Here is a 19,592-nt window from a genome sequence, read left to right on the forward strand (position 1 = left end):
GGAGTCGGCCGCGGAACAGCCGTGTATATACAGCGGGCTCGGTAGAGACAGGGTTCATGTGCTGGAGACGTTTTTGGCACCCCCGGCTCCAGCTCCACTCCGCCTTGCGAGCCTCCTCCGGTCTCATGAAGGACTTTCTACGTTTGGCACAGAGCGCTTCTGTCAGAACACAGCGGCCCTCCGCTGCAAGGGCCGGGGCACAGCGCTTTCCTTCCGGCGGCAGTCGCAGCAAGTCCGCGGGGGTGAGAGCAGAGCGGGGTCCCCGCGGCACCGCGCACAGGAGCCAAACCAGCAGGGCTCGTCCCCGCGCCGGGAGGTCTGCGCACAACCCCTTGGTGTGCGTTCAGGGACCGCGTGGGGCGGAGACGGCCGGGTCGGCGGAGACTGAAGTCTTACAAGATTTCATAAACTTTTTCTCTCGAACCACGAACATGTGAATATCTCCGCGTCTTTTGCATCTGAGGATGATACAAGGAATGGTTTTTAAAATGATAATATCTTACAAATCAGCAAACATACCATTTGTCGTTCTATCCGATTTGCTTTTTAAATGCAATCATTGTACATTTTTCTTTTTAAGAAACAGTTAGGGGGAACAGAACATTTCCAGTCAAAATCTAGTTTAAAGATTAGTGCATGTTTGCTTGGCACTCATTCACCTTGTTTTAGAGTTTATTTTTCAAATTACTGCTTTCAAGAGATGGAAGTTACTCTATTTCATTGCATGGCAAGAAGGACAGTAAAGCATTAGAGTGCCCTCTCTTGTACAAAATGAACATTAAAATCTTTAAGATAATCAAGGCTCTGAAATGTAATAATCCCTTCCAAGAGATGATTCAGTGCATCCCTTCACTAATTCAGTAGGATGGTCAGAGTGGGAGCAGTAAGTAGTGCAAGGATGAGTTCTCTTTTCTGAATCACATTCATTTATGTGCTCAGTTCTCCAACCCACTTTATAGAGTATTTTGCCTGTGATGATGTTAAATACGCCTTAGAAATTAAACTGTAGGATTCACCATTTTTTAGGCACGTCTTGCTGTAAGGAAACTCAGTCATGTACATATATCCCTTCTTTAATTTTCTTTTTTTTTTTTTAACATTCAATATTTATTTAATTTTATTTTTTTTAAATTTTATTCTTATGTTAATCTCCATACATTACATCATTAGTTTTAGATGAAGTGTTCCATGATTCATTGTTTGTGCACAACACCCAGTGCTCCATGCAGAATGTGCCCTCCTCAATACCCACCACCAGGCTAACCCATCCTCCCACCCCCCTCCCCTCTAGAACCCTCAGTTTGTTTTTCAGAGTCCATCGTCTCTCATGGTTCGTCTACCCCTCCGATTTCCCCCGCTTCATTCTTCCCCTCCCGCTACCTTCTTCTTCTTCTTCTTTTTTTTTTTCTTAACATATATTGCATTATTTGTTTCAGAGGTACAGATCTGAGATTCAACAGTCTTGCACAATTCACAGCGCTTACCAGAGCACACACCCTCCCCAGTGTCCATCATCCAGTCACCCCATCCCTCCCACCCCACCCCCCACTCCAACAACACTCAGTTTGTTTCCTGCGATTAAGAATTCCTCATATCAGTGAGATCATATGATACATGTCTTTCTCTGTTTGACTTATTTCACTCAACATGATACCCTCCAGTTCCATCCACGTCGTTGCAAATGGCAAGATCTCATTCCTTTTGATGGCTGCATAATATTCCATTGTATATATACACCACATCTTCTTTATCCATTCATCTGTCGATGGACATCTTGGCTCTTTCCACAGTTTGGCTATTGTGGACATTGCTGCTATAAACATCGGGGTGCACGTAGCCCTTCGGATCCCTACTTTTGTATCTTTGGGGTAAATACCCAGTAGTGCAATTGCTGGATCATATGGTAGCTCTATTTTCAACTTTTTGAGGAACCTCCATACAGTTTTCCAGAGTGGCTGCACCAGCTTGCATTCCCACCAACAGTGTAGGAGGGTTCCCCTTTCTCCACATCCCTGCCAACATCTGTCATTTCCTGACTTGTTAATTTTAGCCATTCTGACTGGTGTGAGGTGGTATCTCGTTGAGGTTTTGATTTGGATTTCCCTGATGCTGAGCAATATTGAGCACTTTTTCATGTGCCTGTTGGCCATTTGGATGTCTTCTTTGGAAAAATGTCTGTTCATGTCTTCTGCCCATTTCTTGATTGGATTCTTTGTTCTTTGGGTGTTGAGTTTGATGAGTTCTTTATAGATTTTGGATACTAGCCCTTTATCAGATATGTCATTTGCAAATATCTTTTCCCATTCTGTCGGTTGTCTTTTGGTTTTGTTGACTGTTTCCTTTGCTTTGCAAAAGCTTTTTATCTTGATAAAGTCCCAATAGTTCATTTTTGCCCTTGCTTCCCTTGCCTTTGGCGATGTTTCTAGGAAGAAGTTGCTTCGGCTGAGGTCAAAGAGGTTGCTGCCTGTGTTCTCCTTTAGGATTTTGATGGACTCCTGTCTCACATTGAGGTCTTTCAACCATTTGGAGTCTATTTTTGTGTGTGGTATAAGGAAATGGTCCAGTTTCATTCTTCTGCATGTGGCTATCCAATTTTCCCAACACCATTTGTTGAAGAGACTGTCTTTGTTCCATTGGACATTCTTTCCTGCTTTGTCGAAGATTAGTTGACCATAGAGTTGAGGGTCCATTTCTGGGCTCTCTATTCTGTTCCATTGATCTATGTGTCTGTTTTTGTGCCAGTACCATGCTGTCTTGATGATGACAGCTTTGTAATAGAGCTGGAAGTCCGGAATTGTGATGCCACCGGCTTTGCTTTTCTTTTTCAATATTCCTCTGGCTATGCGGGGTCTTTTCTGATTCCATACAAATTTTAGGATTATTTGTTCCATTTCTTTGAAAAAAGTGGATGGTATTTTGATGGGGATTGCATTGAATGTGTAGATTGCTCTAGGTAGCATTGACATCTTCACAATATTTGTTCTTCCAATCCATGAGCATGGAACGTTTTTCCATTTCTTTGTGTCTTCCTCAATTTCTTTCATGAGTATTTTATAGTTTTCTGAGTACAGATCCTTTGTCTCTTTGGTTAGATTTATTCCTAGGTATCTTATGGTTTTGGGTGCAATTGTAAATGGGATCGGCTCCTTAATTTCTCTTTCTTCTGTCTTATTGTTGGTGCCCTTCTTTAATTTTCAAATTAAATAAGACTAGGATTGGGCGCCTGGGTGGCTCAGTTGGTTAAGTGACTGCCTTCGGCTCAGGTCATGATCCTGGAGTCCCGGGATCGAGTCCCGCATCGGGCTCCCTGTTCAGCAGGGAGTCTGCTTCTCCCTCTGACCCTCCCCCCTCTCATGCTCTCTCTGTCTCATTCTCTCTCTCAAATAAATAAATAAAATCTTTAAAAAAAAAAAAAAAAAAGACCAGGATTTTGTAATTGGCATGTTTACTAGTCTCTTTTAATAAGATTTCCTTTAAAAGCCAGCTTCTCCAGGGTTTTAACAACAGGGTTAAGAGTAGGAATAATTTGCTTATTAATTTCTCGAATGATTGCTGTATCACATACCTCCTGTACACCGCTGTGTTCTTGGCCGCGACCAGCATACACGGTGCCTGTCTGTTCCTTTTGTCATTTCTGTGAAGTAGGGGGCCTTGTGCCCATCGACAGATGAAGAAATCGAGACTGACGGTTTCCGTGACTGGCCTGCAGCCAGTAAACACCCCTGTCACAACCTTGAACCCAGGTCTGCTGACTCCTACATTTGGGGCTCTCCTTAAGTAAAACAGGAGAAAGCAGCTCTCAGAACTGGAGGGCCCCGAGGACACAGGGTTCATTTATGTCTGTTATCATCAAAGAAAAGTATCGCCTAGTTACCAGTGGGGGAGGCGTGTTCATCTTGGTTGTGTTTCGGTTGTAGTTGTTTTGTGTTTCGGTATGTTCTTTGGGTTGTTTAAGAAACTAATATCCATTTTTCTAAAAAAAAAAAAAGATGAAATTGTATGAAAGTCATTATCTGAAACACTAACATGACAAATGTTATATAAATGGCCTTCATTTTCATGACTACCGGCTGGCTGATTGTTTTCTTTTTAAGGATATTTTAAAATATCACTAGGAATATATTTGCTGAAGCATATTTTCGTACCATGATTTCACTGACGTGAGGATCAGACAGTTCAAGTGAGCATAAACACCCCCCCCTTGAGACACTAACATACCCCAACACCAGCCTTTCTCTGGGCACGGTAAATGTTATGGCTTTTGTATTTCTATAGTTTTGGATGAACAGTAACAGGATACAGTAGAGTACTCAGATATGAGCCAGGGACATTGCACAAAGTGACCTGATACCACATTGTCATAGGATGCTGTTCATTTCCACAGGCACAGCCCTTTCAGACAGCACAAAACCAAAGACAAGCATGAGATAGACCGAATGACCCTCACCGTGGTAAGGAGATTGAAAACTCTGCTTTGGTGGGTTTTTTTTTTTTTTTTTTTTTTTTTTTAAGATTTTCTTTTCCTTTTTTTTTTTTTTTTAGTAATCTCTACCCACAACATGGGACTCGAACCTACAACCCCAAGATCAAGAGTCACATGCCCCACCGACTTACCCAGCTAGCTAGGTGCCCCTAAAAACTCTGTTCTTATTTGCATTATAATTTTCACGTCTCATTCCATTAACAACCAGTGTAAAAATTTGCTTTCTTAAAAACAAATGAGTGGAGATACAGTTCCTAGAATTCCTAACTGGCAATTTAGTGGAAATAGAGGCCAAGGCAGAAATCAAGGTTTGTCACCCCACAGTAAGAAAGAGATCCAGAAAGTCAAAAACTAAAGTAAGGAGATTGAAGAAAAGGAAAAATCACTGAGGCGCAGAAGAGTGGGGAGACGTGTTTCTCTGGACCTGGCCCCAGGCTATGGATTGACGTTGAAAATGACTAGTTATCTGGGTTGCATGGCTGGCTCAGTCGGTGGAGCGTGCGACTTTTGATCTTATGGTTGTGAGTTCGAGCCCCACGTTGGGCAAAGAGATTACTTAAAAGAAAAAAAGAAAGTGACTAGTACAGTTTCACGTTTCTTTAGAGTAAATATTAATTCACAATGAATCTGCAGTTTTTAACACTGTCCTTTTCCAAGAAATGGCCTTTAGGTCTGGTTGGGCATCAGGGCCCTGTTTCCAGGAGGGCATCTTTGAAATCTTGTTGTTTTTTCCTCCCCCAGAACGTGGAACTCCCAGAGGCCTTCTCGCCGGAACTGCGGTCCCTCCTAGAAGGCCTGCTCCAGAGAGATGCCAGTAAGCGGCTCGGCTGCCACGGAGGCGGGTAGGCTGTTATTTTAGCTCTTGAGGATCATCACCCGGGGCACCTAACAACAGTTAGTTCCAGTACATCCCAAATCATTCCTAGCCCCTAAAAATCTCCCATTTTGACCCGAGGCGGGGGAGAAAAATCACATGGGAAATATGTGTGCTGTCCTTTGTGTTTCGTAATTAACGACTTGAAGGAGTCGCTAACTTTTTAACTTTAAAAATCGAGCATGTTGATGGTGGAAACGAATCCTGATACTTCACAGTTCATTTGGTGACGTTTTACTAATTAGGTTTGCAGTGATGGCAGTTCAATATCCTGATCAGGTTCTTACTGGTTTTCTCTCCCGTGTAACTGGTCGGCTACTGTCTTATACTTGCTTTCTATCTGCTAGATATCCAGAATGCCTTCCTGTAATCCTCAAACTTGACTGATATTTTGGCTGGATACAGAATTCTAAATCGATAATGATTTTCCCCCAGAACTTTGGGGATATATTGCTTTATTGTGTGCAATAAAGCTGGTCATGGAGCCCAGTTATCACTCCTCATGTCAGGTTCCGATAGTTCCTTGTACTGTGGAGGCTCATTTTCTTGAGCTTGGGGAATACTGTTATTTTTTTATTTGACAATCCCTCTCCTCCATTTCCTTGGTTAGCTCGTAGAACTCCTTTTAGGTGGCTGTCGGAATTTCTAGAATGGTCATCAATGCTTCTGACCTTGTGTATTCCCTGTATCTTCGCTTTGATTCTGTTCTACTTTCTGTGGGCTTAAATCTCTAGTCCTTCCTTTGATTGCTTTTTAAAATCTTTAGCAGGCTTAATTTCTTCAAAATAGAACCTTTCAGAGGTTCCCCCCACTCCATTAGAATAAACATGTAGCTGTAGGCATTTTGGGGTTGGATATGGAGGAAGACAGTATGGTGTGTGCGCGTGCGTGCGCGCATGCATGAAGAGTTCAGACTGTCTTCAGTGCATGTCTCCCCCCTCCCCCCTCCCACACCCCCCTCCACACACACGGCGTTGAGCCTGGAGCTCAGCACCTCTGTCCCCTGGCCAGTAGCTGTGCTATTTCCTGCCAGCAATCACGGCTCCTGTGTCCTTGCCCATCCTGTCTGCTGATGGTTTCCTGTCCCTCTTTGTGGTACATTTAGGTCGCCGTGTTCCTCTTCCATCATTTCAGCAATTGTTGGGAAGGAACAAATGCAAAACGCAAAGGGACACCCTTTGCTTTAGATTTCATTCATTCATTCAGTAAACACTTACTGAGCACTCCCTGAGTGTCAGCCACGGTCCTAACTGCTGGGGCCGAGGCAGTTACACACAGGTCGACACAGCCCTGCCGTCTTGGAGCTTATATTGGGTGGGGGTGAATGACATTATAGAAACGATCCAGTAAGTAAGATGACCTCAGACCGAGAGAAGAGCATGAATGAGATAAATAAGGCAGTGTTGTCGTTGAGACTCCAGCCTTGGGAGGAGAGAGGGGAAGGACTCCAGGCAGAGGGGTCAGTGAGGGTAGGGCTTTGAGGGGAAATTAAGCTTCCACGATGCAGAAGAGCAAGAAGGCTGGAGAGCCAGGAGAGGGAGGTCAAGAGCAGGTCAGAGAGGTGGTGGGCTCAGGCAGGTCCTGTAGGCCGTGTCCCTGGACTTTGCTGTAAGTGCAACAGGAGGCCTCTGGAGAGTCTTGGGGAGGGGTGTAGGGAGATGGTTTGAAAAGATGATGTGGGCATGGTATGGGGCAGGTGGGGCTGTGGGCTGTGTGGCTGGGGGGCAGGCTGGGGCAGGGGGGCAGTTAGGGCCATTCGGGGAGCAGGGTGGGGACCTGGACGGTGGCAGTGGTGGCGGGACATTTAGCATTCCCTCCATGATCAAAGACCCTGCCGCCCCCACTAGGAATCAGATCTCGGTGAGGGTTGGAGGCAGTAAGTCAGCCCCAGGACTTGCCGAGGGGTGGGCTGTGGAGTGTAGGGGTTAGTGGGGCATCGGGGGTGATCCGGCTCTTTGGCCTTAGACAACAAGGTGTGGGAGTAATGCAGCAGTTCTACAGACCTCTCGCCCCATCAAGTGGAGACTCCCAAGTAGGCGCTGGGTGGGTGGGCCTCCTGGCGTGCAGGACAAAGTCAGCACTTGGGACACAGATCTGAGAGCTTGTCTGCAGGTACGGGTCACTTAAAGGCCTGGCAGAGTGAGGATACCGAAGGAGTGATAGCAGAGGAAGGGGGCCGAGAACCAGCCCTTGGGGCTCTGCTACAGGAGACAGGGCTGGGGGACCCAGGGCAGGCCTTGGTCCCTGGCAAGCACGGCGACCATGCGCTTTCCCTGGGTAGGCTTTCCTCCTGGTATACAGCCCCTTCTCTTCTGCATAAACTGAGCTTTAAGGGTGGTCTCCAGGAAAACTTGTTTCTTCAATTTATGAGGTTTGGCATACGCTATGTTCCTAGATTTCTAGTTTGCTTCTGAATTCATATTTGGTACTTCATATGCCTACCGTTTGATCTAACATGCCTCATAGACATTTGCTGAAAATCTCCTCAATGTGGAGATCTCTAGTTTGATTCTTATTTGAATTTGTTCTCTGGGCAACAGAATCCTGTGTATCTCTATCTGTGACAACTCCTAGGTTCTCTCAAACTGGAATATGCGTCCCCGATAAATTACCATATGGGATAATATTCCTAGCTTCCGCATACAATATTTCTAAACATCCAGTGTTTCCTGTGTTTCTTTGAAAGAAGCATATTTTACTTGCTTACTTAAAGAACTGAAAATGGTCGTTCCTCTGTGTTCTTACTAGGAGACAGTTTTTGGAAAATACTCCTTAGGTTTGCAAACGCACCCTTACCAACTTTGTGCCTCTTCCACAGGGCACAAGAAGTAAAGGAGCACATCTTTTTCAAAGGCATCGACTGGCAGCAAGTCTACTTACAGAAGGTACTCTGTCTGGAACCCCACACTGGGCACCACCACCTCTATGCTCCCTCTTGTCCCCCACTTCCTGGGTCCACTCCCCAGGGCCCCACCCTTAGCCCCGCCCCTGACCCCGCCCCCCAGACGCCCCAGGCTGCAGTGTGAGTCGTCCTTGCTCTTCTACCCATGGGCTGCCATTGCTGCCAGCTCCCTCTGGGCTGACTTTTCTGTCTCCCTAGTTTAAAAGTTTTCAAAATATCTGCAGTGTACATTAATAAATATCGAAACGGAGTTGTTATCTAATTCAAATGTCCCTATAACTGAGATGTTTTTAGCTTTCACTCATCTTTTTGACTTCCTATCTCAATCAGTGACTGTATTTTCATAAAGATCTCCATAGAAATGTACGAGAAACATGGGTCACAAATCTACATATACTTTTTCTAACCCAGCACCATACAACTTAAGGATCAGTATGATTGGATAGCAACAGAATCCCTTCCCTTATTTTAAGATTTTTTTTATATTCCCATGAGTACAGGAAAACACCCCAAATTAAAGGGTTTTTTTAAATGTGGATCAGCCTTGGATTCGTTTTTGCATCATCTCCAGCAGTGGAGGGATGATGCTCTGTTAGTCCCGCCTGCTGTGAACCAGGGAGTGGGCTCCAGCTCCGTTGGCGTCGGCTGGGCACCTCTGTGGGTGTGGAGCGCTCCCTCTGGCCTCCCCGCACATTAAGGCTCCAGCAAGTGCAGTGTGGTGCCCTGTTGTCTGAGATGTGGTGTTTTCCTAAAGTTGAGCTGGCGGGATGTGCAGTCTTGAGACTTAATTATATTCAGTAATGCTTTAAGACCTTGGACGTGAATCTTTTTTTTCCCCCCTGAAGTTTCTCTAAAATCTGTGGTCGTCTTTTAGGGCTGTTCCAAGCCCAGGCTCATCTCTGAAAGATGTGCTGTGATGTGTAGGAGCTCGGCTGGAATGATCAGCATGCAGCACAGTGGTGCTCACAGTGTTCTCACTGTAGAGCCGTAGGTCGGGATGGGCCGTAAGGTGATCTGATAACTGAAGCGTGCTTCTTTGGATCTTCCAGTACCCTCCACCGTTGATTCCTCCCCGGGGAGAAGTCAATGCTGCTGATGCCTTTGACATTGGCTCATTTGATGAAGAGGATACCAAGGGCATCAAGGTACACATGTGATGTTTGCCCTGGGTGTTTTGGAGGGTGGGGAGGCTTTTTATTGGCTGTCAAACTGAGTGATTGTCTTAGCATTGGCCTGCTGGTGGAATGTAACTTACCAGTCAATACCTATATATTGGAAGAATGTAGAATTCAAGGACCTAAATTAGAAACGATGAAAGCTTTCTGTGGACTAATCATTTTATGTTTGACAACCTGGGAAGTGGTCAGTTTCTTACGGATTTGGATATATTTGTGATTGGAATAGAACTCGAACTTAAATGAGGCAGAGAAGAAACAACTGTGACAGTGAACACACTTTGCCATGGGCCGAAGAGCCAGCCATCTTAATCCTTTTAAGTTTTCAGGCCTCTCTGTGTTAGGATGAAGAGAGCAAACAGCATGAGTCATTCTGCATTTGTCAATCAAAAGTGAAATAATCACTGTGGTTTTGTTTTTTTTTAATATAATTCTCTGCATTTTTCAAACTTTTGTTCATATCATTATGTTTCCCAGTAGACAAGGCATAATTACAGACAGTGAGTCATGAGGGAAAATCATCCTCCTCAGGCTGCTAAGTCAGAGTGTATCACTACATGCCGGGCTCACATCTGCCCCCACCTTCTCAGCGTCCCCCAGGACCTCCCCATCTTTTCTCAGCTGCCTCCTTATACCCTGGTGGTGTAAGCCCCCCCCCCCCTTTTCCTGCCAAGCAGCTCCCCTCCAGAAGGCTGTGGCACTGTAAGCACACACCTGTGAGGAGCCATGGCCAGGGACACACAGACCTGGAACCAACGGGGCCTGGAGACAGAAGTGGTGGGCGAGCGGCTGGGGAGGAGGGAAGCTGCAGGAGACCCCACGAGAGGCCAGGCGCATTGGGACCCGAGGAATGGCAGCTGGTTGGAACTGGCAGTGTCAGGAAGGAGGGGCGCTCAGGGTGCTCCCAGGACCAGCTTCCCAGGAGGGGAAGCCGAGGCGAAGAGGAGGTGGAGGGGGCTGAGGTCACTCCTGTGGTCTGGCGTGGCTCTCCCAGGGGCCGCAGCGTGTCCGGTGCCGCGACGTGCGCGCTGCCAGGCATGGTCTGCAGCCTGGACAGACAGCACGCGGCAGGCGTGGAAGTACCTCTGTGCAGCCGTGCTCTGGGGAAAGATCATTCACAAAGTCGCTTAAAAGGATTACTGTTGTCACAATAGAATTTTGTCAGCAGAGGTACTACCGTCCACGAAAGGGTGCTAAAAATGAAGCGGCTGTGATGTGGGAGCCCACAGACATTTTTGATGTTAAAAAGAGATTTCTCATACTTTAAATTTTGTTAACCATAATCGCGGCTCTGGAGTCAGACAGACTGGGCTCAAATCTGCCCTTATTTGCTGAGTGACTTCGGGGAACCCCTCGCGCCTTGGTTTTGTCTCCTGTGACTGGTTTGGACGCCCAGATTTCTGTGAGGTAGAAGAGAGAGCTGCTTTAAGCCTCCTGGCATGTCATCCATGCTTCAGGTAGGAGGTTCTGTCAACGTGGTTTTCATTCTTCGTGACCAAGAGCTGAGGATGAGCACGCTCAGAACAAGAAGGGGCGTGTGGCCAGGGGCCCAGCGGGAAATGAGGAGCCTGGGACAGCCTTGTCCAGCTAGAGGGTCTGCATCTTAAGAAACCATGCATTCTTTATCTTTAAAAAAGCAGCCCAAATTATACACTGTTCTTTAAAAAACAAGAACAAAAACAACAAAAAAGTGCACCTCAGATAAGGACAGATTTTCTTCTTCGTTTTATTCACTTTTAACAACTTATGCGAAGTCCTAAAAAGTCAAGGCTCTCTGAAATTCTAGGAAGTAGAATGGTTTGTATACAAAGCAGAGTTGGCCCTTTCCGAGCAACTACTTTGGAAAGGAGTGTGTTTTTACTTTTGACAAAGCCTTCAGAATCCGTCCCGGATCACAGGGTGACCCTGTGGCCTGGTGCACTAGCAATCCCCCCCCACACACACACGCGCACACGCACACACACATGCACGCACACGCATACACACACACGCACACACATTCACGCATGGCTGGGCACGCGCCTCCAGCATTCATGCTCTGAGCCACTGAGGATTTCAGCTCTGGGCTCAGCCTGGGCTTCTGAAGGAAGCCAAAAGAGGAAAGGAAGGCTCTGAGAATCAAAGCTATCCTAAAATCAACACGTGATCATAACAGGTCACTAAGGGCAGTTGGAGAACCCTCCGTGTTTCATCGATTTGCTGAAGTCTTGGGCGCAAGTGCCTCTTCTTGCTCTTTTTCTTGCAAATAACTTGCCTGTTCTAATTATCTATCCAGTACTTCTCTCGCAGGCAAAGGAGCACGCAAATTAAGTTTCTAAAGAGTTCTGTGCTTTTGAATGACAGATGTGTTCCTTTCTTTCAGTGACATCATTCACCTTTCTGCATGTAGCTCGGTGGCATAAAATCATTCTCTTTGCTCATTTTCAGCGTGTGGCCTCTAAGCTCAGGGGGAGGAATGAAGGATTTTGAGTAGTAGTTTGGAAGACAAATGCTATCATTAAGTGTAATTTTTACCCCAGTGCCTCTTAAAGGAGAAGCTGCCTAAACCCCCCATGTCTCCTGAGCGCCGTGGTTGTGCATTTCATCACGCTGTTACCCTGGGTTCGTGGAAGGTTGGAAGGTTCATGGAATGAATGGAAAATTCAGCCTCCTCTCCCTTCTTCTCATCTCACTTTTCAGATGAATCGAGGGTGGTGAGAAAACCCTCCTACCTTCTCCCTTTTAATTGTTTCTCAAAGTACAGGATATAAGTTCCTACTTTTGCAAATAGAGTCTCCTCGCCATCCTTGACATTCTATTTTGTTGTCGGATCCTTTTGTACTTTAAATAAAGCCCTGTATGGGTTAGTTTTTCATTGGCGAAAAGGTAACGAAGATGGTATGAGGACGGGCTGCATTTTCCCTGACGTGGGACTGGACGTGAGGTGCTGTCCGCAGGCGCGTTGGCAGAGCCCGGCTGCATGGTTATCAGTAGCCGACGTTTGTGACAGTGACCGAGCTGTCTGAAGGGTTGTGTGCCGTTGTCCCGTTATCTTCCCGTGTACGGTTAGAGTACTTCTGAATCTGTTGCCTTGCTAAGTATGTTAAATCATAACTATCTTGATCTCTTAAAATAATAAGCTTCTTGATTGCGACCAAGATCTCTACAAGAACTTCCCCTTGCTGATCTCGGAGCGCTGGCAGCAGGAAGTGGCAGAAACAGTTTATGACGCAGTGAATACGGACACGGATAAAATCGAGGCCAGAAAGAGAGCTAAAAATAAGCAACTTGGACACGAAGAAGGTAAAATAGCCAGCGTGTCTCAAAATATTTTCAATGCAATGAATTTTTTAAAAAATGTCTTGTAAAGCCGGGAAAGTATTTGGGCCATAAAGTACTTTCCAGGGGTGGCAGGGGGGATGCCCTAACTAGTGGTATGTGGCTTGGAAAAGCTCAGTGTAATATTTCAGTCTTCAGTCAACATGTAAATTAAGGTAGTCAGCAGCAGTGTGTCAGTGTGTCCTCTGACCTCGGAGCATCTAGAGCCAGTTGGCAAGTGTCTTCCTTGAAGCCTGAATATTACCGTGCCAGGAGCAGGCCCGGCTTCACGGGCGTGTGACCTGGGCCACCTCCTAGGGCACCCCATTGGGTTGAACGCTCGCTGTCACCGTCTTGACATTCTTAATCATGTTTGAACAAGGGGCCTGCATGTTCATTTTTCACTGGGCCTGGCAAAGTATATGGTAGTTGGCTCTGGTGAGGAACTTGGCATGCGTGTCCCTTGTCCAGAGCTATAAATGGATAGAATGACATTTATTTTACAAACAGCATTAAGGAATTGCCAGACCACATTTTTATTTACAACATGTGAGTGCCCTGTTGGGATTTCCAAAGTGGAGTGTGTAACATCCGGTGTTAAACCAGTCGGCCATTCTTGATTCACCCAATGTTGTCGCTCTCGATTTTCCTAAGATTTTAAAGGATCTTGGATATTTAAATGTACTGTGGTTGAGGACGATGCTATGATTCACTTTACGTCTAGGCAAAGACTTTTCTGAGGTCAACGTTATATGATAGGAGTGACCGACCAGAACCAGTTCCTTTGTGTGAATAAGTTACTTGAATGGGGGCAGCTTGATGCAGGCTGGTCGGTCGTGCCCATCATTTCTCATTTCCCAGTAGCGTTTATCACCTGCTCAGAAACGTGTGCCCGCGCCCAGGTGGCTTCCTCCTTATGTAAAAGCTGCCTGAGTACCCCAAGGGAACAGCGCGGCCCTGCAACTGTGCTCACCTCCACTCTGCAGGGAGAGGGGCTTCATTTCTTTCTTTCTTTTTTTTTTTTAAAGATTTTATTTTTTTTTATTTATTTGAGAGAGAGAATGAGAGACAGAGAGCATGAGAGGGAGGAGGGTCAGAGGGAGAAGCAGACTCCCCGCTGAGCAGGGAGCCCGATGTGGGACTCGATCCCGGGACTCCAGGATCATGACCTGAGCCGAAGGCAGTCGCTTAACCAACTGAGCCACCCAGGCGCCCGAGGGGCTTCATTTCTAAGCTGTTCCTTAGACAGCGCATCCATTGACATCACTCTGGACTGTTGGCCGTAGCAAATTTTACACGAGAAATTACTTTTTTATGTCAATGGTAGCTTGCTCCGGGGAGGGTCATGATGTCACTAGAATCTTGACAAATTGGACCTAGAAAAAAATTAGTATACCTTAATGACCTTACCAAAGTGCATCCTTTTAATTAGAGCTGCAGTTAGAGCATCTAGCAAGTTAATGAATTTATCTTCATGTTTAAATGATTGATTTGGACATCACTGGGCTCTTGGTTGAAGATCTCAGGAGTCACCTTACAGAACAATACAGTCTAGGCTTAGGTCTCTGAGGTAAACCTGCAAGGCTTCTACCTTCCATATACTTAAGCCGTGCACAGACTTTTGCATTAAAATGACAGCTCTGGGGAGCCCACCCTATCACCTGTCCCCTCCCTCCTTGGTTCTTTTCCCTCCTGTATGCGGGACAGTGTGGGTATTGCTTATCTGTTTACCGTCTGGGTCTCCTGTTAGAACATTAGCTCTCTGAGGGTGAGAGTTCTGTCTCTTGCCATGTAGCCCTGCGGAATCCAGAGCGCCCAGAACATGCCCAACACCAGGCATTCCCTGAATAGCTATTGAATGAATGAGGGGAGGAGTGAATGAATGATTTTTAGCCTGGTCTCCAAAGCCTTGAAAGAAAGAAAGCAGAGCCAGTCACTTAAAATTAACCTTTAAAAAAAAAAAAAAGAGATAGTACTTCACTCTAACAATATGATCAGGACTTAACATGAGTCCAAATTAGCTCAGTCTGTCTAGGTAACCGTATATTTGAGGGATAAATATAGCCTGAAGGAATAACCAGTTTTGAGCCTTTTGTTACCTCGGCTGCTTGGTAAGCCCCTTACTATTATCTATGGGATTGAGTGGAGAACCCCAGTCCCACATAAAGCCAAAGGTGCTTTGGGCATAGCCTGAATTGAATTCCTCTCTAATCTCCAATTCTTGTTATTACACATAATGAAAAAATAGTTTGGGAACAAGCCTGTGCCCTCTCTGAGCAATGAGGGAACATCACAAATGTATCCGAATATTGAGAAACAGCCATTCAGTATGTTAGCGGAGACCTGTTCTTTCGATCCGCAGCTCACCTGGGTCTCAAAACTGAGGTACGGATTTGCATAATGTCCTCCGTTCATAGAAATTTGATTTTTCCAGGGCGCCTAGGTGGCTCAGTTGGTTAAGCGACTGCCTTCGGCTCAGGTCATGATCCTGGAGTCCCGGGATCCAGTCCCGCATCGGGCTCCCTGCTCGGCAGGGAGTCTGCTTCTCCCTCTGACCCTTTCACCTCTCATTCTCTCTCTCAAATAAATAAATAACATCTTTAAAAAAAAAAGAAATTTGATTTTTCCAAAGAATGTGTCATTCTTTTCTGTTCGTTTGTTTCTGAAAAGAACATAGACCATCTGTATCCGAGCCCATTTAATTTGCGGTTATTTTATATTGCTCAGATTACGCTCTGGGAAAGGACTGTATCATGCACGGGTACATGCTGAAGCTGGGGAACCCGTTCCTGACTCAATGGCAGCGTCGGTATTTTTACCTCTTTCCGAACAGACTTGAATGGAGAGGAGAGGGAGAGTCCCGGGTAAGTCCAGAGCGGCCCACCCAGCACAGACTTGCAGGGTTCTCAGTGTCACATGGCTCGTTCGGATGGCTGGCATGTCTTCTAAAATAGCCCGTTACACTCTGGGTATCTATTTAAACTCGTGCACATGAGATTTTGGTGTTCAAACTCTAACTTTTAAACTTAGAGTCAAAAAAGGATTCTGTAACGTCTGAAAATAGAATGTGAGGTCAAAACAGGTTTGAAGGAGGCCAGAGAGTAGTTGGGGAGATCAAAAGAGATAAAAACCCCAAAACCAAACAAACAAATCCAGGACATTGGAGTCGGACAGAGGCGATTGAATCCAGAGCTCAGAGAAGGGGGTCTGGCGTCCGTGACACAGCACAACAGTTGTGGGTCTGCCTCTGCTCAGTCGCCCCTTCACGTGCTTCCCCCGCCCCCGGTCAGGCTCAAATGAAATGAGCTAAGTGATGCTGGGCCCAGAGCCGAGGTCGCCAGACACTTCCTTTGGTCTCTGTTTTGTTGGAAAAGTTTAAGTGACGTCCATAGCATGGGCAGGAAGATACCACTGCCCCCTCAGGTCCTCTCTTGAGGGCCAGTGTTCGTGAACAAGGTAAGAAGACATCTTGAATCCACACTGTCCCTCGAAGCCAGGCAGGTGGCCTTTATTCAGCACCTGCTGTGTGGGGAGTGGAGGGCTCGTGCAGAGGTGGCCATCCAAGCAGAAGGCATACTTCTGCTCCTGGGGAGGGAATGGCTAGTCCTCTGGGGCCAAGGAAGCAGGGCAGTGGGTCCCGAATGTCAAAAACATAGTTGATGTCTTGGATGTGTCAGAATACTGCCCATCCATTGTCCGGTGGTGAGAAGTGTAGAATAACCTCTAATCTGGTTTGTTCGATGTTGGAATGTGTTTTTTAAATCCCCGTTGGTAAAGGGGTGCCTGGGTGGCTCAGTCGGTTAAGGGTCCAACTCCTGGTTTCGGCTCGAGGTCATGATCTCAGGGTCGTGGGATCGAGCCCCATGTCGGGCTTCACACTCAGTGCGGAGTCTCCTGTCCCCTCCACTCCTCCTCCCCCCACTTGCATGCTCTCTCTCTCTCAAATAAGTAAATAAAATCCTTGAAAATAAATAAATAAAAATAATAAATCCCCGTTGGTAAATTGCTATCTAATTATAGTGATTGCCACTGCACAGCACGTTCCTTTCAGATAAGTCAGACTGCTCACCGCTGCTGGTGCCGTGGGGCTCATTTCCTCAGACTAATGCATCTAGGCTCTGAATTGCTATTAGTGAGTCTCTTTGGGGGTCCTGAGTTGTAACTCAGGTGCTGGTGTTGTATAATATAATGTGTAATGTTCTATCATATATATTGTATTTTATAAATATATGAACTCAACACACAAATTGTAATCCATATATATTATTATTATTATAGAATATATAATATTTCCAGATAATAAGTGTCCCTGGGCATATTACGCATTTACGGTTCACCCTTACACAACTCGGGGGTCAGGGGTGTCGGCCCCTCCTGCAGTCGAAAACCTATGTGTAACTTTTGACTCCCCGCAAAAACTTGACTGCTGATAGCCTACTGTTGACCAGAAGGCTGACTGATAAGCAGCGGGTTAACACAGAATTTGCACGTGACATGACTTAAATACTGTATTCTTACAATAGGGTAAGCTAGAGAAAAGAAAATGTTATTAAGAAAATCACAAGGAAGAGGGGTGCCTGGTTGGCTCAGTCGTTAAGCGTCTGCCTTCTGCTCAGGTCACGATCCCAGGGTCCTGGGGTCGAGCCCCACACGACGCTCCCTGCTCCACGGGGGGCCTGCTTCTCCCTCTCCCACCCCCGCTGCTTGTGTTCCCTCTCTTGCTATATTTCTCTCTGTCAAATAAATAAATAAAATCTTTAAAAAAAAGAAAAAAGAAAATCACAAGGAGAAGAGAAAATACATTTACCGAACTGTACTGTATTTACGGGGAAAAAAATCCCTATAGAAGTGGACCCACACAGTTCAAACCCATGTTGTCCCAGGGCCAATTTTAGTCTGCCGTCTACTGGACAGTCACCATGGTGTGCGTTGAAAGGAAGTTATCTAGCTTTTCAGGATATTTGAAAACTTAAAATCTTCCCTTTTTTTGAACATTGGATACAGTAAGGTAGCTTTTTTTTTTTTTTTAAGATTTTATTTATTTATTTGACAGCGAGAACACAAGCAGAGGGAGTGGGAGAGGGAGAAGCAGGCTCCCTGCTGAGCAAGGAGCCCGATGTGGGGCTCGATCCCAGGACCCTGGGATCGTGACCTGAGCCGAAGGCAGACGCCCAACGACTGAGCCACCCAGGTGCCCCGGTAGCTTGGTTTTAAAAGTCAGCATTCGATGTTCTGTTTGAGAGCGGCCTAGTGTATATGGATGGATGGATTCATAGGTATAAATCAGGAAACAGAAAAATGAGCATTTATGATGGTGGTGTTTTTCATTTAGGAGTCCTGGAGTATTTATCCAAAAAGACATAAAATGGCAAGGTACTCACGACACCATAACGTTCACCGCAAGCAGTCGTGTTCTAGACCTGGCGTGACCATCTTTTAAGGATGTTGCCTGTATTTATAGCATCCTTTTGATATCATTCTTTCAAAATATCCTTAGCTCACCGGCCAATATTGCCAGACCCTTCCCGAGCTGCCATGTCAGGAGCTCAGCTGCACCCCATCGGCTCATGTGCGTCGCACAGCACTTCAGTGTTTCCTCCCAGCTCAGTCGATAGCACTCAGGGGAGCGTGCGACACGGAAGGGACGCGTGCGAGTCACAGCCGTTCCCACATGGATCCTGTGTCGAGGGAACAGCCATGCTGCTGTCTTACAGAGACAGTTTGTCCTTTGCCATTTCCTTCGAGATGCCGTCATTTGAATTCTGTGCATGTCCCTTCCTAGCCATTCCCCTCTCTTCTAGAACATCATCAGAGAAAGGGAAAGGCTGATTTTTTTTTTTTAACTTTTCCTAAGCTGATAGTTTTCCAGATTATTTATTACTTTAACTTAGGAAATCGGGAGATAATGTGAAGTAATGTGTCTTTTTTTTTTTTTATGGCTAGCAAAATTTACTGACAATGGAACAGATTCTGTCTGTGGAAGAAACTCAGATTAAAGACAAAAAGTGCATTTTGTTGAGGATAAAAGGAGGGAAGCAATTTGTCTTGCAGTGTGAGGTGAGTTTTTCAGGTTTTTAAAACACTTTTTCCCCGTAAGCGAAAGTTCAAGCAACTGTGTGCGTCTCCCGCGAACACAGCTGCCTGGGTATGGAGCAGCTTCTTGAATCCGTGCTTTGTCGCTTAGGTAGCAGGAAAGCCCCGGGGCACAAGGGTCTCAGCAAATTAACCGTTACTGTTATAGGAACAAACGTCAGAAAATGACAGGAGAGGAGGTACGTGGAATAATCTGACTGCCCTATCTGGGAACTCTGATCAGTGTTCAGTAGGGGTCTGTTAGCTGGTCTCCCAGTTCTTCTCTTTCAGCATGTTCAAGGTTGGGGCTTGCATGTCTAAATAAACACAAGATACCAAAGTGACTTCTCTCAAGGGACATGCCATCTTTCTGTCTCCAAAGTTCTATTATAGCCCAAATTTAATGCCTCTGGGGTACTGGGGTGTGTGTGTGTATGTGTCCATGTGGGTGGGGGTGTGTGTGTAGGGTGTGGGTACGTATGGGATGTGTGTGTGTCCATGTGGGTGGGGGTTTGTGTAAGGGTGTGGGTGTGCACGTGGGTGGGGGGGGAGTGTGTGTGGGTGTGTGTGCGCATGTGCACGAGAGCATATTTAGAGAGACAGACCAGTAGTAGGTAACCGAGGTGTGTGTTTAATAAGCATCCCTCCACTGCACACGTGACGCGCTCGCTCATCAGCCAGAACTCCTCCTTAGGCATAACTGTATAGACTTGAGCTGTTTTAGAAGTCAGAAATCGGAGGTGATCTCTGAACGAATCAGTGCTTCTCAGGGTGGGGCTCAGGGGGTCC

At 46.1% G+C, this 19,592-nt stretch overlaps 1 protein-coding gene across 8 annotated transcripts in view; it reads left to right on the forward strand.

Annotated features, from left to right (window-relative positions):
- The window catches only part of GRK3 (G protein-coupled receptor kinase 3), a 128,145-nt gene that overhangs the window by 102,239 nt on the left and 6,314 nt on the right, over positions 1-19,592 (forward strand). For 7 of the 8 annotated variants that reach the window (XR_010407438.1, XR_010407437.1, XR_010407439.1 and 4 more), the window contains 7 exons: positions 4,385-4,451; positions 5,225-5,325; positions 8,176-8,242; positions 9,309-9,404; positions 12,554-12,716; positions 15,459-15,595; positions 18,675-18,788. Coding sequence is in view for 4 of the 8 variants with exons in the window: in XM_064578564.1 (XP_064434634.1) it covers positions 4,385-4,451; positions 5,225-5,325; positions 8,176-8,242; positions 9,309-9,404; positions 12,554-12,716; positions 15,459-15,595; positions 18,675-18,788 (745 nt within the window). In the remaining 4 variants the exon portion in view is untranslated. Of the gene's footprint in view, positions 1-4,384; positions 4,452-5,224; positions 5,326-8,175; positions 8,243-9,308; positions 9,405-12,553; positions 12,717-15,458; positions 15,596-18,674; positions 18,789-18,915; positions 19,004-19,592 lie in introns of all 8 variants that reach the window. The other variant, XM_045887430.3, reaches the window with a different exon arrangement.

Source organism: Mirounga angustirostris, unplaced genomic scaffold (assembly GCF_029215605.1).
Source record: "Mirounga angustirostris isolate CCGP_5_RB_7025 unplaced genomic scaffold, mMirAng1.0.hap1 SCAF_14, whole genome shotgun sequence".
In the NCBI taxonomy this organism is placed as follows: Eukaryota; Metazoa; Chordata; class Mammalia; order Carnivora; family Phocidae; genus Mirounga; species Mirounga angustirostris.